The 12,968-nt window shown below is 46.0% G+C and overlaps 1 protein-coding gene across 1 annotated transcript in view; it reads left to right on the top strand.

The window, feature by feature from the left end:
- Positions 1–3,300: 3,300 nt before the first annotated feature.
- Positions 3,301–12,968, top strand: part of LOC309444108 (exocyst complex component 1-like) — a 33,686-nt gene continuing 24,018 nt past the window's right edge. Inside the window, exons 1-4 of the mRNA XM_082061686.1 lie at positions 3,301–3,330; positions 5,848–6,047; positions 7,433–7,560; positions 12,549–12,708. Of these exons, the coding sequence (XP_081917812.1) occupies positions 5,924–6,047; positions 7,433–7,560; positions 12,549–12,708 (412 nt within the window). The 5' untranslated portion in view covers positions 3,301–3,330; positions 5,848–5,923. The remainder of the gene's footprint in view (positions 3,331–5,847; positions 6,048–7,432; positions 7,561–12,548; positions 12,709–12,968) is intronic.

Below are 12,968 nucleotides of genomic sequence, written 5' to 3'. Positions count from 1 at the left end.
GGAAAGGCTGAGGGAGCTGGGGCTCTGGAGCTGGACAAGAGGACACTGAGGGGGGACTCATTAATGTTTACAGATATCTAAAGGGTGAGTGTCAGGAGGATGGAGCCAGGCTCTTCTCAGTGACAACCAATGATAGGACAAGGGGCAATGGGTTCAAACTGGAATACAAAAGGGTCCACTTAAATATGAGAAGAAACTTCTTGATGGTGAGGGTGTCAGAGCCTGGCCCAGGCTGCCCAGGGAGGTTGTGGAGTCTCCTTCTGTGCAGACATTCCAACCCGCCTGGACACCTTCCTGTGTAACCTCATCTGGGTGTTCCTGCTCCATGGGGGGATTGCACTGGATGAGCTTTCCAGGTCCCTCCCAACCCCTGACATTCTGGGATTCTGGGATTCTGTGATCTCATGGCCCAGAGCAAGTCCTTCCTGAGAAGTCCTGGTTGCCACCTCTGTTTTAGAGGCAATGGCAGAAGCAGTCCCTTAAACGCTGGAATGGTTGGGTGTTCTGGGAATGCGGGCTGTTTAAGCACCAAAAGTAAGGTTTGACATCAAATGACAACTAAAAGTCCCCACAGCAAAAAATTAAATAGCTTAAATTCTCTGCTGTGCCCTGTGGTAGAAACAGCTTTCTGTTCCCTGTTTTGGGAAGGAAGAGAAAAGCAAACTACTGCAGATTGCGAGTCGCAGTGAGGGAATGGCAATCAGACAGTCCAAATTGCATACGGTTTTGATTCCTTCAGCCTGAATGCTAAAATAATCAAGTTATTACTGCATTTGGAATTGGATGGAAAAAATAATGCAAGGGACACTGTACTTCCACACTTTTATTATTTCCCTTTTCTTTATTAGCTCATTTGTATATGTGATTTCCTAATTTCTCTTTGCAGGAAAACTGTCAGAAACACCCCTGTATTTTTAACAGTAATTCATTGGGTTTATGAGCTTGCAGAAATTGAGATTAATTGGTTGTTTGCATCAGTCTTTCAGATGCTTCATCCTGTTTGCAGATGCAGGCAGAGAAATGCCTGCCAGCAGTGACTGTCTTTTCCAAGGTTTGTTTGGGCTTTTTCTTTCTCTAGCCTTTAGAAGGTGAGACACATCCCCTGCTTAAAGCAAAAGCTTTGATTCCTCAGTGTCTACACTGGCCATGACACTCAAGGGAAATAATCCAAGGGAATGATCCGTCTGGGCGCTGGTGCCTGAGACTGCAGTGCTACAGAGCAGCTTTCTGCCGGAGTAAAGCCAGAAATCCTGTAGTAACTCCTTCTTCCCTGTTTTGTTCCTGAGTTTTTATTTTAGCCGATCAGGATGGTCTTAAAAAGACGCTCCTTGCTCCTGGTGGGATGGGGCTTGTGTGCCAGGCTGGTTCTGGATGAGTTACTCTCCTCAACTGCGTTTGTGCAAGGGAGCATTTCCCCCCTTGCACTCCCTGTGATGCCCAGGAGTGACAATGACGGTGTGCACAGCTGGCTGGAAGAAAATCCACTCGGCCAGCAAGAAGAGTTGAAGACCACCCAGTTTATGGAAATAATATGAAATAATGAATGGAAGCCCTGGCATAGCATCTTTACTATCTTGCAGTAAATGATACTGTGATAATGCAGTCCTGCTGTGAGCTGCGATCATATTTTTCTCTCTTACACAATGTTTGCCCCATCTAATTTACCCTCCAGTGTGCACATAATGTCCCAGAAGCTCGCAAATTAAACAAGTTGTTTTTCCAAGGCTCCCAAACACAGCAGGCATGTAGACATAGCGTTACTTGGCCATGTTTGGCCAAGGGCATTAACAAGGAGCCTACACAACCTCACATAGCCCCGCTGCAACATGCAGGAGAAGGAGAAATGACCGTATATCACTGGGGGCTGTGACTTGCAGTGTCCCCTGTACCCATCAGCATCTGGTAAATGAATAGTTCAGATAAACCATTGCCACCTCGCAGTGACTGTTGTTTTTTAAGCCCTTGTTCTGCCAGTTTAGGTTCATACTGGGGCACAGAAGTATGGCCTCAATGTATGTCAACCACATCAAAACACGTAAGCTGGTGCAGAGGTTTGGGATAGAGCTTCTCAGTGAATGATTTGGGTTGCTCAATGGGAAAAGGGCACATTTAGGGCTGCAAAACCTGATTCCGAAGCTAAATATGAAGGAAATATGCAGGCTGCACCAGTGGTGGGTCTGTCTGCCTTCTTACTGGCTATGGCCACCCTGTGCAATTCGGCTCCAGGTACATGGCTCTCAGGCAGTCCTTGGCACCAGCTGAAAGCCAGGTTACCTTTGTTGCCCTTCAAAGGTGTGAATGGTTCAAGACCCAGATACATTCAAGGCTGAGACTTCTCACTGGCACAGTTCCTGAAGCCAAGGCTGAAGCCCAAGTGAGCTGGGATCAGAGCATTCCCTCCTTGGGTTATGGCCATGAAACTTGCAGAGATCAGGCGAACACAGACCTCTCATTTCCCCTAAAATACTTCCCCCAAAAGAATATATCGGGCTACCTCCCCAGGTGAGGACCACAAAGGATGGATGGAAGAACCAACTGTTCCACCTGGGCCATCAAAGTGATCCTAAAAGCATCATTCACAACTACTGACCTGCTGCCCCACAGCTGAACCTTGAGACTGCTTCTCCATGCTGCTCTTCAAATCCTCTTTCCCAGTTCCTGACTCTGGCTCCTCTCTGGGTTATTGTTTTTGGCTCCAGCACAGACCTCAGTTATTTATGGGACAGCACTGGCACCAATGCCTCTCCCCTATGGTCCTTTGGCTTCAACCGGCCCCAGCTTTTGGTTAATACTAAGTTGTATCCCAAGGTGTTACAAGGAAACAGCACAAGGCATCCTTTACGCTAAATTGCTTATCACAATTATATATCTTGCTTAGTGAGGGCAGGTAGTGTGCCATTAGCATCCTGTCCAACTGCTAAATCTCTGATTTAGTGTAGTAGGTTTCTGAGACCCTTTTTATAAAGGAGGATGACCAAGGAGACAGCACTTGACTGGAGGTCGAACCACAGTTGCTCTCCATTCAGCACTTTGACTCTCCTTAACGAGACAAAGAGGAAATGGTGGGCAATTGTACTTTGTTTTAAGTCAAAACCCGCTTCATCCCCAGCTGCCCTGACATGGTGTTTGCTCTCGGCTGCACCTGTCTCTGCAGCATTTGCACTGGGGATTTCCTGCCCTGACCTCAAGCTGATGGCTCACAGGCTTCTCTCAGGTTCTTCAGGCTTCCTGTTTTTCTCTTAAAGCTTTCATTTCACCAGCAAACTGTTTCCTGTTCTAAGGCTTCTTGCGACTGAAATCCCGCAACTCATCCTCAGCGAGACGTGGCTGGTAAAGTCTTTGACCGCTCTTCCTTTCACTAACGCGCTCTTCCTTGCTGCCAGCTGTCTGCATGGGTGATGTCCACCTCTGTGAAAATTTCAGGAAGGTTTCACTGAGATCTTTAAGTCTTACAGAAAACGGGGGGGTTAACTCACTCTGCCAGAGACAGCTTTTCAATTACATTTGTGGAAAGAACTGTGCTTTCTGCATTAACTTATCAGGGAGCAGTGAGCCCTCTATTACTTGGGCTTTCAATCATTTTGCTGTAGCTGTTGCTCAAGTGCTATTATAAATGTATTAGCGAGTTGGAAATCAATAGAGGGAATAAACGGTTGGGTCTCCGGGCTGCCATCCTGCCCGCCTCTGGAGGTGGATGCCATTAGAGACTGACAAGCTGACAGGGATGGAGAAACCAAGATAACCTGGTGAGAGATGTTATGATGAAAGAATCGTTTTAGCAGTAATTCTTTTTATTTTTTTTATTTTTCTTTTGTCACAGCCAGGGTAGAAAAAGTTTAAATAATTGTGGATGTGATTTCAAGCTTGTTAACTACCTGACTGGGCTGAAAACCCCATCACTATGGGGAAGGAGATGTTGAAGGTTTCGTTTGTTTCAGTTCATTGCAGAGCAACCAGTAAATTTCAATAACAATGAGTTTCTCTTACAAAACATTTGGAGTGTTCTAAATATTATTATTCTACAGTCTATATTTTTATTTATACCTGATTCTTACTCAAACATTTGCATTAAATGCCACCTTTTAGCTGTAGCCACTTTGCTTATCCCCTCACCACTTAGATCAAAGGCTGTAATATAACTGCAGGTTGTTTCTGAGTGTTTATACAGGACATGAACTGCCATAATTTGGTTTGACTTACAGAGGAAATCTATCTCCATGAGTCTTAGATCTGACCAGGAAGATGTGTGAGAACTTTCCATTAGGAATAGTGTGGATTAAAAAATTAAACAAACAAAAAACCAACCCCAAAACCAGTTTGTGAACAAGCAACACATTCTTGCTAAAAACACTACTTCTGTTAAGATAATTTAAGCAAACCCTTTCCTTCTTGCACTGGGTTGACCTGAACCAGTGTGTTTCAATACCTCAAACTGAATCCAGTGATCTGGTTTGAGCCTGGCACTGAGCTGAGCTTGCCTGAGTTTTCAAGTGGCTGTGGTTGGTGGTCTCGGAGGCAGGACTCTCCTGGGGCACCTGTGTCTGAGCACTGCTTTTTAAGGAGGCAGCCAGGAGATATCCTCTTGATTGGGTTGCTTTCTTACTGCACCTTCCTCGTCTGTAAAGTAGTGGTCATGTTACTCTTGCAAAACATCATGAGATGCTGCCATGGTTTAAAGCTGGATGCTGCGATTACCTTAGATGACTTTTGTTCATGCACAAGGCAGCCATTCTCGGGCTGTGGAGAAGCACGTTCAGTTACAGAAGCAAAACGAGGGGGAGAAAAAGTTGGGGTTTGCTTCCCGTTAGACTATGAAACCAAAAAATTTGCACTTGTTCAGCCGGCTGGAGATCTCAGACATGGGTTGCACAGACTTTTCCACAGAGTGCTCACTCGCAGCACGTAGCCAGCAAATACAAACTGATAGTTTAGCAGGAAGCTCAGCCCCCATGACTGACACTGCACCTGGACTTCCCATCCCCTCTGTGTTACCCCTTCTCCTTTCAGGTTAATTAGCTGATTAGCTTGGAGCCAGGGAAGATCAAAAGAGTGGGAGGGTGAGGGTCTTCTTGAGAGTTTAGCATCTGCTGGCTCTTAATATCAATTTGCTAATGAGTCAGCAAACATATGAATCCTGTGAGCGTTTTCACACTCTGCAAAGGGTATTTTCCTTCTGCTGCTCATGGGTCTGAACCCTGGGGACCTGTGGCAGCTGTTTTGGGGAAGCATCTACCCTGGTCCGCACAGCTGCAGGGGACCAGAGTGGGACCCATGGGAGGGGAACTGGGGAGAGAAGAGGAGGGGGAAGCAGTGGTGACCTGAGGCCCCTCTCCCTCTGATATTTCTCCAGAAATGAGTATTTGGGAGACCGAGGAGGGAGTGGGGAATCCCAGAGCTGTTAGCTGAGGAAGAACAGGTAGAAGTGTGTGACCCAGGAGAGTGATTTCTTGAGCTGTAAGTGTTGAAAAAACATGGGCCAACAAAAATCATCATGCAATGGTTTACTTGTAGCTGCTAACCTGTTTTGCCTGCCCATCAACATGGTCTTGTTGCTCAAGACACTATGCTGAGTTGGAACCAAAAGGATGGGGTTTTTTTAAAACAATTAGAAAAGTTTTACTGTGGCCTTATTAGGCTGGATTCACTAGTATGTCCTGCTTGCACTAGGCAGGAATTTAGACCAGCGTATTGTAAAGGGCCCTTCTGACCTTGAGTCTACAACAATTTCTTAACAGTCATGCTGTCTGCAAGACAACAGAGATGAAATCAATGTGGGGAGAAGGTATTTTACTGGTGTGCCAGGAGCTTGCGTGTGTATTGTCTCTCCAGCCTGTTTGTGTTTTGCAGGAGGTGCCATGCCGCCCATGGGACTGTGACCATCAGCAGAGGCACAGGCAGGACCGTTTGGTGTTTGGGTACCACCATGGCTTCTCTTTGGAGCTCGCTGGAAAAAGATGTGTTCAACCCACAGAAAAAGAGGCTGTTGGAAACCATTCGTGTCTGGAAGACGGGGAAGAAGAAGAAAATGTCCATTCTCTGTGTTGTAGGTGAGAAGCGTGGGGGTGTGGGAAACAGGTGGAGTTGCAAACCCTCTAGTCAGAGATTTTGGCCTCTGATGGGTCTTTTTCTAACCTGGGAGAAGAGACAGGACTGCTACTTGGAATGCTGTATTTTAAGATTAGATGAAGGAAATGTTAATCTAAAGACAGGAGATGTGCCATGTCCCTATAGTTATGTCAAGAACTGGCAACAAGAGCACAAGTTCCCTCTTGAACGTCGCATGATCTTCAGCTGGCTAGAGAGAGCTGGGGTCTGCAGGATTGCCCCCTTCACCAATGCAAGATGGTTTTGGTTTTGTTTTTGTTTTTTTTTTTATCGTTTGCATCAAAACTGTCATTAGAGGTCAGCAACAAACCATTCTTACGTGACACAGCATTACAGCCTCATTCTGTCTCTCCATAGTTTTGGTGAGAGTTTTAACAGTACCCAGACATTTCAGGATTATGTAGCTATTTGATGAGGATCTAAAGGTGCAAGTGCTTTGGGAATTTTCCGTCTCATAAAAAGTTGTTAACACAGATTTTTTTTTTTTTTGACAAACTTATAGAGGAGAGGCTTTCCTGTCAATGAGTTTCTAGACAGCATAGTCACCTGCTACAAGATTATTCTCTGATAGCCCAGGCTACAGTGTTTCACCTAAATGTTGTGCTTCAATTCCTTCTGTAGTCAATGGAGGCAAGAGGAATATCTCCAAGGATCCACCCTATCAGTAGAATTTAAAATATATGAGTTACCACCCCCTGGTCCACGCCTCCTTTTTGGAGATATCTAGCTCATCAAAATTAGAACAGCCAGAATGACGTACAGCAAGCACCTCCCAGATGAACCAAGAGCTGACTGTAAGATAATTGGCATTGGAACTGATTTTTTATGGAATCTGTTAGTATGAATATTAGTCAAATGATGCAGTACTTTTGGACCTTCTTGTAGGGCCAGCAATATGGGATGTAACTATCATAAATCTTATTGCACTAGGGCGCCCTGTTGCATTTGGATATTGCTGAAATGTTTCTTGTAGCTTGTGTAGAACACAATGGCTTGGTTTAAAACTCATTGCAATTATTGGGAATCTCTCCATAGACTTCAAAGCACTCTGGATTAGACCCCAGAGATCACTTTCCATATGATCCACTTTCCACATCTCCTCAACAAAGAGAAAAGTCAGTAGAAACCCTGTGGCATCTCTCCATACAGCCACAATGCAAAATCACTGTCTGTGTGTCTGTCTGTAGCTGCCCACTCACACTGAACTATTGTGTACTGGGCTAACAATAATACGGTGGGTTGTTTTGTTGTTGTTTGTTTTTTTGTTTGTTTGTTTGTCTGTTTTTTGTGTGTGTGTGTTTAACCCTCCCCTGTCTCTCCTCCTCAGTGGATGCCTTTAGGCCAATGCAGCCATTTCTGGTGAAGGTCAAGGTAGACCGAGGAGAGCAATACAAGATAGCCTACAAGTGGCCTTTAGCAGAGCTGAAGCTGGTAGATGGCAAGACTCTCAATCAGGTAGGACTGATTTTTTTCCTTCTGTGGCTGTGCTGGTTTGACTCCAAATGGGTTAATTTTCTTCATGCAGTTAGAAAACTTTATTTTCCATAGCTAGCATGCTCATTATTTGGCCTTAGTTTGATAACAAGCAGATAACACCCCAGCACAAAGTTAATGTTTTTAATTGCTCTGATCTGAGAGCCAAGAACACACTGAGGGCTCTGCCTTCTGCATTGAGGAAGGGGGACAGAAATGGGGCAGAGCTTGACTGACATCCAGACTGATCAATGAAAGTATTCCATCCCATTGGGGTCATGCTTTGGATTTAAGAGTGGGACTTTCCAGTTTCTCACCCTTGTTTGCGCTGCTCTTCCGCTCTCTCTCTCTCTGGGGGTAGCCGGGAAGCTTGGTTGGGACGTTTAGACCAGCCTTTTGCCATCCTACGGAGGCCTCTGGGCTTTTCTGCCTTTTCCCTCTCTTCTCTCTCTTTGGGATCAGCTGCTGGGACCAGGCTGTTTCCTAGGACAGGCTGTTCAGCATGTTCGTGAGGAATTGCCTTAAGTATCTTTTATTTCTATTTTATATATATATTTACTAGTAATGTATTAGTATTTTGTTATTTTATTAAACTGTGTTTATCTCAATCCAAGTTTCTCCCCTTTTGATTTTCTTCCCTGTTAAGGGGTGGAGTGAACGAGCGGCTGTGTGGTTGTATTGCCAGCTCGGGTTAAACCAGGACAGTGGCAAAGGGCAGAACTGATCATGGTGGAAAGATATGTATGGAGTTAGAGACACACAAGCAAAGATCCACAGGGGAATTTGGGTGCTCTGGAACTCAGCCCATATGTTTAGATGGTGGGAAGAGCAGTGGGTGGAGGGTGTGTGTGATTTCTAATGCAGGACTGAACCAGCCTGAATGATGCTAACCTGGAGAAAATGATGACCATGACCCATGAGGGAAGTCCTCTGCCTTCCCTCAGAGCTGTTTCCTAGGGTGTGGTGAACTGAGGTCCCTCCCTGGATGGTTCCTCCATCCTACATCAGTGCTTTTGGACTTCTCGTTTCCCTCATCTCTTCCAGGGAGATGCCTGTGCCCAGGATGCTGAGGATGGGGTGATTTCCTCCCTCCCGAGTCATCCCTCCCTAAGTTAGGAAATGTCAGGCTGGCCAAATCCCTGAGCAGGGTGAGCAGTGAGTGGGCAACCACTGCACAGACACCACTTCCATCAGAATCAGTGGTCAAAGTCTCCGTATTCCTCAGGTAGAGGACCCTTCAAAGCTCTTTGCAGCAACCCGCAGAGGCTGGAGAGATGGGCTGCAAAGCACCACTCTTGTCAGGTCTCCAGCATTGGCAGAACACATTGACAGGCCCATCTGTTGATCCATGTTGACAAAGCTTCTTGACAGACATTTGCATAGGGTATTTAAAGATTAAATGGAGGCATTTGCTGAAAGAAGGATTACAGGGAGCTGGAGTCAGCGTGAGTCTGTGCTTTTAGGGTGACATTAAGGTTTTTGGTAAAGCAAGCATGGACAAGATATTCTCTTTCTGCTGCTGGGGCTTGCAGAGCGTCGTTAAAGTTGTTATAATTAGGTTTTTTTATTAATGTGAATGTTCCAGGGGCTTTGGCAAAGTGCCTGGGTTTTCACTAGCATAGAAATAAAAGAGAAAAAGAACAGCTTTCCAGTTCTGCATCCAGGACAAATAAAGTATGTCCGCACAGCATGTCTGAAAGGAAAATCACAATTGCAGCTTTGTAGGGCATCTCAATCCTATGGGTAGAACTGAACTGATATCTCATTGTCTTACATTTTCCTGTAGACAAGGAAATACATGCTTTCATCCTGCCTGAGCTTTCCTTCAGAAGATGAGGCTGGCACCACCAAGTGTTCTAAACTGCTTTGTTTCCTGAGGATTTAGGATTAGAAGATAGCTCCAGGATTTTCAGTCCTTTCCCCTTCATTTGCCATCCCAATGAGATAAACCGATCATACTCCCTCTTGGAGTATTAGTGTATTTTTCAACCCCCTCCTACGGGGAGGCAAATGGAGAACTTGGTTGTCCTAATGGCTAAAGCCTTCTTACAACTCCCAGCCTGTCCCCATAATTGTCCTTTAGGTTAGACAGCTCTTCTCCTTTGCAGATATATTTTTAGGTTGCAGTCAACTCCCCTATTAACTTTCCTTCTGGCAGGCTAAGCAGACTTAGTCTTACAACCTCTCTCTTTGTCAGGCCTGGAGCCCCCTTCCTTGCCTCTTCCAGGCTGAACTCATCTTTCTTGAATGCATGAGTAGCCATAATTGTCCATATCATTCCTAAAATGGGATCTACTTACCAGCTGAAGCTGCTGCACAAGGTCCCCAGGCAGAGGAGAGGCTGAAGCAGCAGGCTGCTGCCAGGACATGGTGACATCTCTCAGGGTCCCACCATGGAGACCCCAGCACAAGGCAAGCTCTGCAGTTCAGCCCAGTGCTCAAGTCAGCACAGTCCCTCCCTGTTGCATGGCTTTACAGGTCCATGGCAATCAAAACAAGAGGTGCTGGAGTGAGTTGAGAGAAGGGAACGGAGCTGGTGAGGAGCTGGAGCACAAGTGTGATGGAGCGGCTGAGGGACCTGGGGGGTTCAGCTGGAGAACAGGAGCTGAGGGGAGACCTTCTGATCTCTGAACTGCCTGAAAGGAGCTTGGAGCCAGGGGGGTTGGGCTCTGCTCCCCAGGAACAAGCGCCAGGAGCAGAGGAAACGGCCTCAAGTTGCGCCAGCGGAGGTTGAGGTTGGATCTGGGAACAATTTCTTCCCCAAAGGGCTGTCGGGCATTGGAACAGGCTGCCCAGGGCAGTGCTGGAGTCACCATCCCTGGAGGGGTTTAAAAGGCACATAGATGAAGTTCTTACGGACATGGTTTAGTTTTAGATTTAGGTTATGGTTGGACTTGATGATCTTGGGGGTCTCTTCTAACCAAAATGATTCTGTTATTCTGTGATTCTATGATAGCGTCACCTACAGCCAAACCCCAGCTATTGAGTCAACATTCAGCACACACAGCAAGGGCTTGCTCGGGCACTGGGAAGCCCTCTCTTCCCCAGCACCAGCAAAGTACTGATGCTGCAAGTCCAGCAGTGCTTAAAGCTACAGCTCCCTTGACCAAAACAAAGTTAATATTTATGAAGCGATTAACACACGCCTCCCTGCTTTAATAGCTCCTCATAAGGCACGTTATAAACCACGCGTGCTGTAAATTCCTCCCTCAAACATCGCTGCTCTGCGCCGTTGCAGAGGCTGCTACCGAGCCTGCAAAGCACTGCGGGGGTGTGATGTATTGCTTCAAGGTGTTCAGAAAGCAACCTTTAAAGTGTTGCAGGGCTGCATCAATCTTCATAAACTCTATGTCTGTGATGATGATTAGTATCAATAATTATAAGTGCAGCTTCTAAGTTCTTCAAAAGATGAGATCAGGCTGTGCCGCAGAGCTAATGAGATGTGCGGGAAGGAGTTTGTTTCTGTGGGATGTTTCTAGTTCAGCAACCTCCCTTACTCTCTCCACCTATATACCACTTAGTCACAAAAACTAAGTCTTCTGTGGCTGGAGTTCCCCCTCCATGAGAATACATCCTTTCAGTGTAGATAGATGTAGAGATCTTGACACTTATATGGATGAAAACCACATGGGGAAGTGTGGGGGCACTTTTTTCTGGGTGTTCCCAGTTTTAAGTGAAGAGAGGTTTGAGGTTTCAGGTTGGATGAGGACTGCAGAGGGGAATATCTGCAGTGGGAGGCAGGGTCGGAGCTGGTCTTAGCCCAAATACTTAACTCCAGCTGATTCGAGCTTTCTCATTCAGCACGTCATGACACTGCAGAGATTATTACCACAGGATGCTGTAGATGCCAACGCTATGAATAAGTTCAAAAAACCATTAGAGGAAATCAGGGACTGTAGGTCCTTCAAGGGCTGTTAAACTCAGTGCTGTGGATACAACGCCTGGCTCAGCAAGCTGCTGGAGGCTGGCAGGGAAACCTGAAGGCAATATAACTCTGGACTTGCCTTTGAATGATTTTTCTCCCAAGCATCTGCCACTGGTCACTGTCAAAATTCATCAGCGTTCATCCCCCAAAATTTGCAGTAAAAGGTGAGGGATTTATATAATCTGACAAGAAATCAGCTTGCTTTATCGGGACACTGGGACTGGTTGATTGCTTGGTCTGACCCACTATGGATGTCCTGATGTCCATTTCTAGTGTCAGAATTGCTGTACATCCTTTATTTCCAGTGTTTTTATCATGCCTACAATTATTTGCCAAGTCCTGTGGACGTACCTCTCAAATCCTACCCAGTTGCTTTGGGATAGCAGCATAAGTTCAGGGAGAGATGTCCGTATCTGCAGGAAGGAAACATGAAGAAGTATTTGCTGTTAACCAGAGGAGTTGCCTGCTGTCAGTGTGGAAATACAGAGCTTGTCAGGGAATTAATTGATTGAAAGTCTCCACATCAAACTTGTTACAACAGTTACCTTGGGCATGGTAGAGTCTGTGTCCATCACATCAGGTGTTGTGGGAAGGTTGGGAGCAATAGCCCCTTTTAGCCCTTGATCAGAGCTGAGTCTAACTATACCTGTGTAGCTCCACCAAAACCAGTCTAGTCGCTGGCATGATGTGGCCAGTAGCACTGGGGTCACCTTCCCAGTATGTGCCAGTTGGTATTTTTGCTAGGTGGTCTCAGGGAGCTTCAGCATCACCCCCCTGGTTGAAGGGACCGAGCTGCTGGTGCAAGCAGAGCTCTCTCCTCTAACATCTAAGCCCCGTGCAATGTGGATTCCTGGGGCCCCTGAAAACCCCAAAGCTTGAAACTGCAGCATAGACATGCAACAAGAAGGTGTTTTTCTTCCCAGTGCACAAGCTGTTTTCACAATGTTCAGTGTCCACGATTAAAATGTGCTGCAAACCTGTGCTGAGTGTATGTGGAGTGCCGAGTGATGTCTAATTGATGTGGTAATTAACTGTTGGCATCTAGGCAAGCCTGGATTTTGATCTGCAGTTCGATAAGGTTTACAAGTGGACCACTAGCAGCTTTGATGAGAAGAAAACCTTTATCAGGTGCTTGTGGAAGCTGAACCACCGATTCCTTGCCAACTCTATCACATTTGTGAATGTCCCCTCCTGTGCAGCAGAAGGTAATCAGTTTCCTTGTCACGCTTACAGTGGTTTGGGTTTTTTGCATCATCACTATAATCACTTTAGGAACAGAAGGTGAATAAATTTAAGTGAATGTGGATGATAGGAGTGGTGGAGGTGGGTATCAGTGAGAGGGAAGCAGGAGGATCCATGTGTTGTGTATCTGGGGGCACAGTTACCTGATTTATCCACGAACCCTTGTCACGAAGACACAGTGCTAGGCTGGGAAGAAAAATATTTGGACAGTTTATCCTGTCTT

Source organism: Streptopelia decaocto (genome assembly GCF_964273445.1).
Source record: "Streptopelia decaocto genome assembly, chromosome: 10".
Classification (NCBI taxonomy): domain Eukaryota; kingdom Metazoa; phylum Chordata; class Aves; order Columbiformes; family Columbidae; genus Streptopelia; species Streptopelia decaocto.
This window is presented reverse-complemented; position numbering and strand designations above follow the sequence as displayed.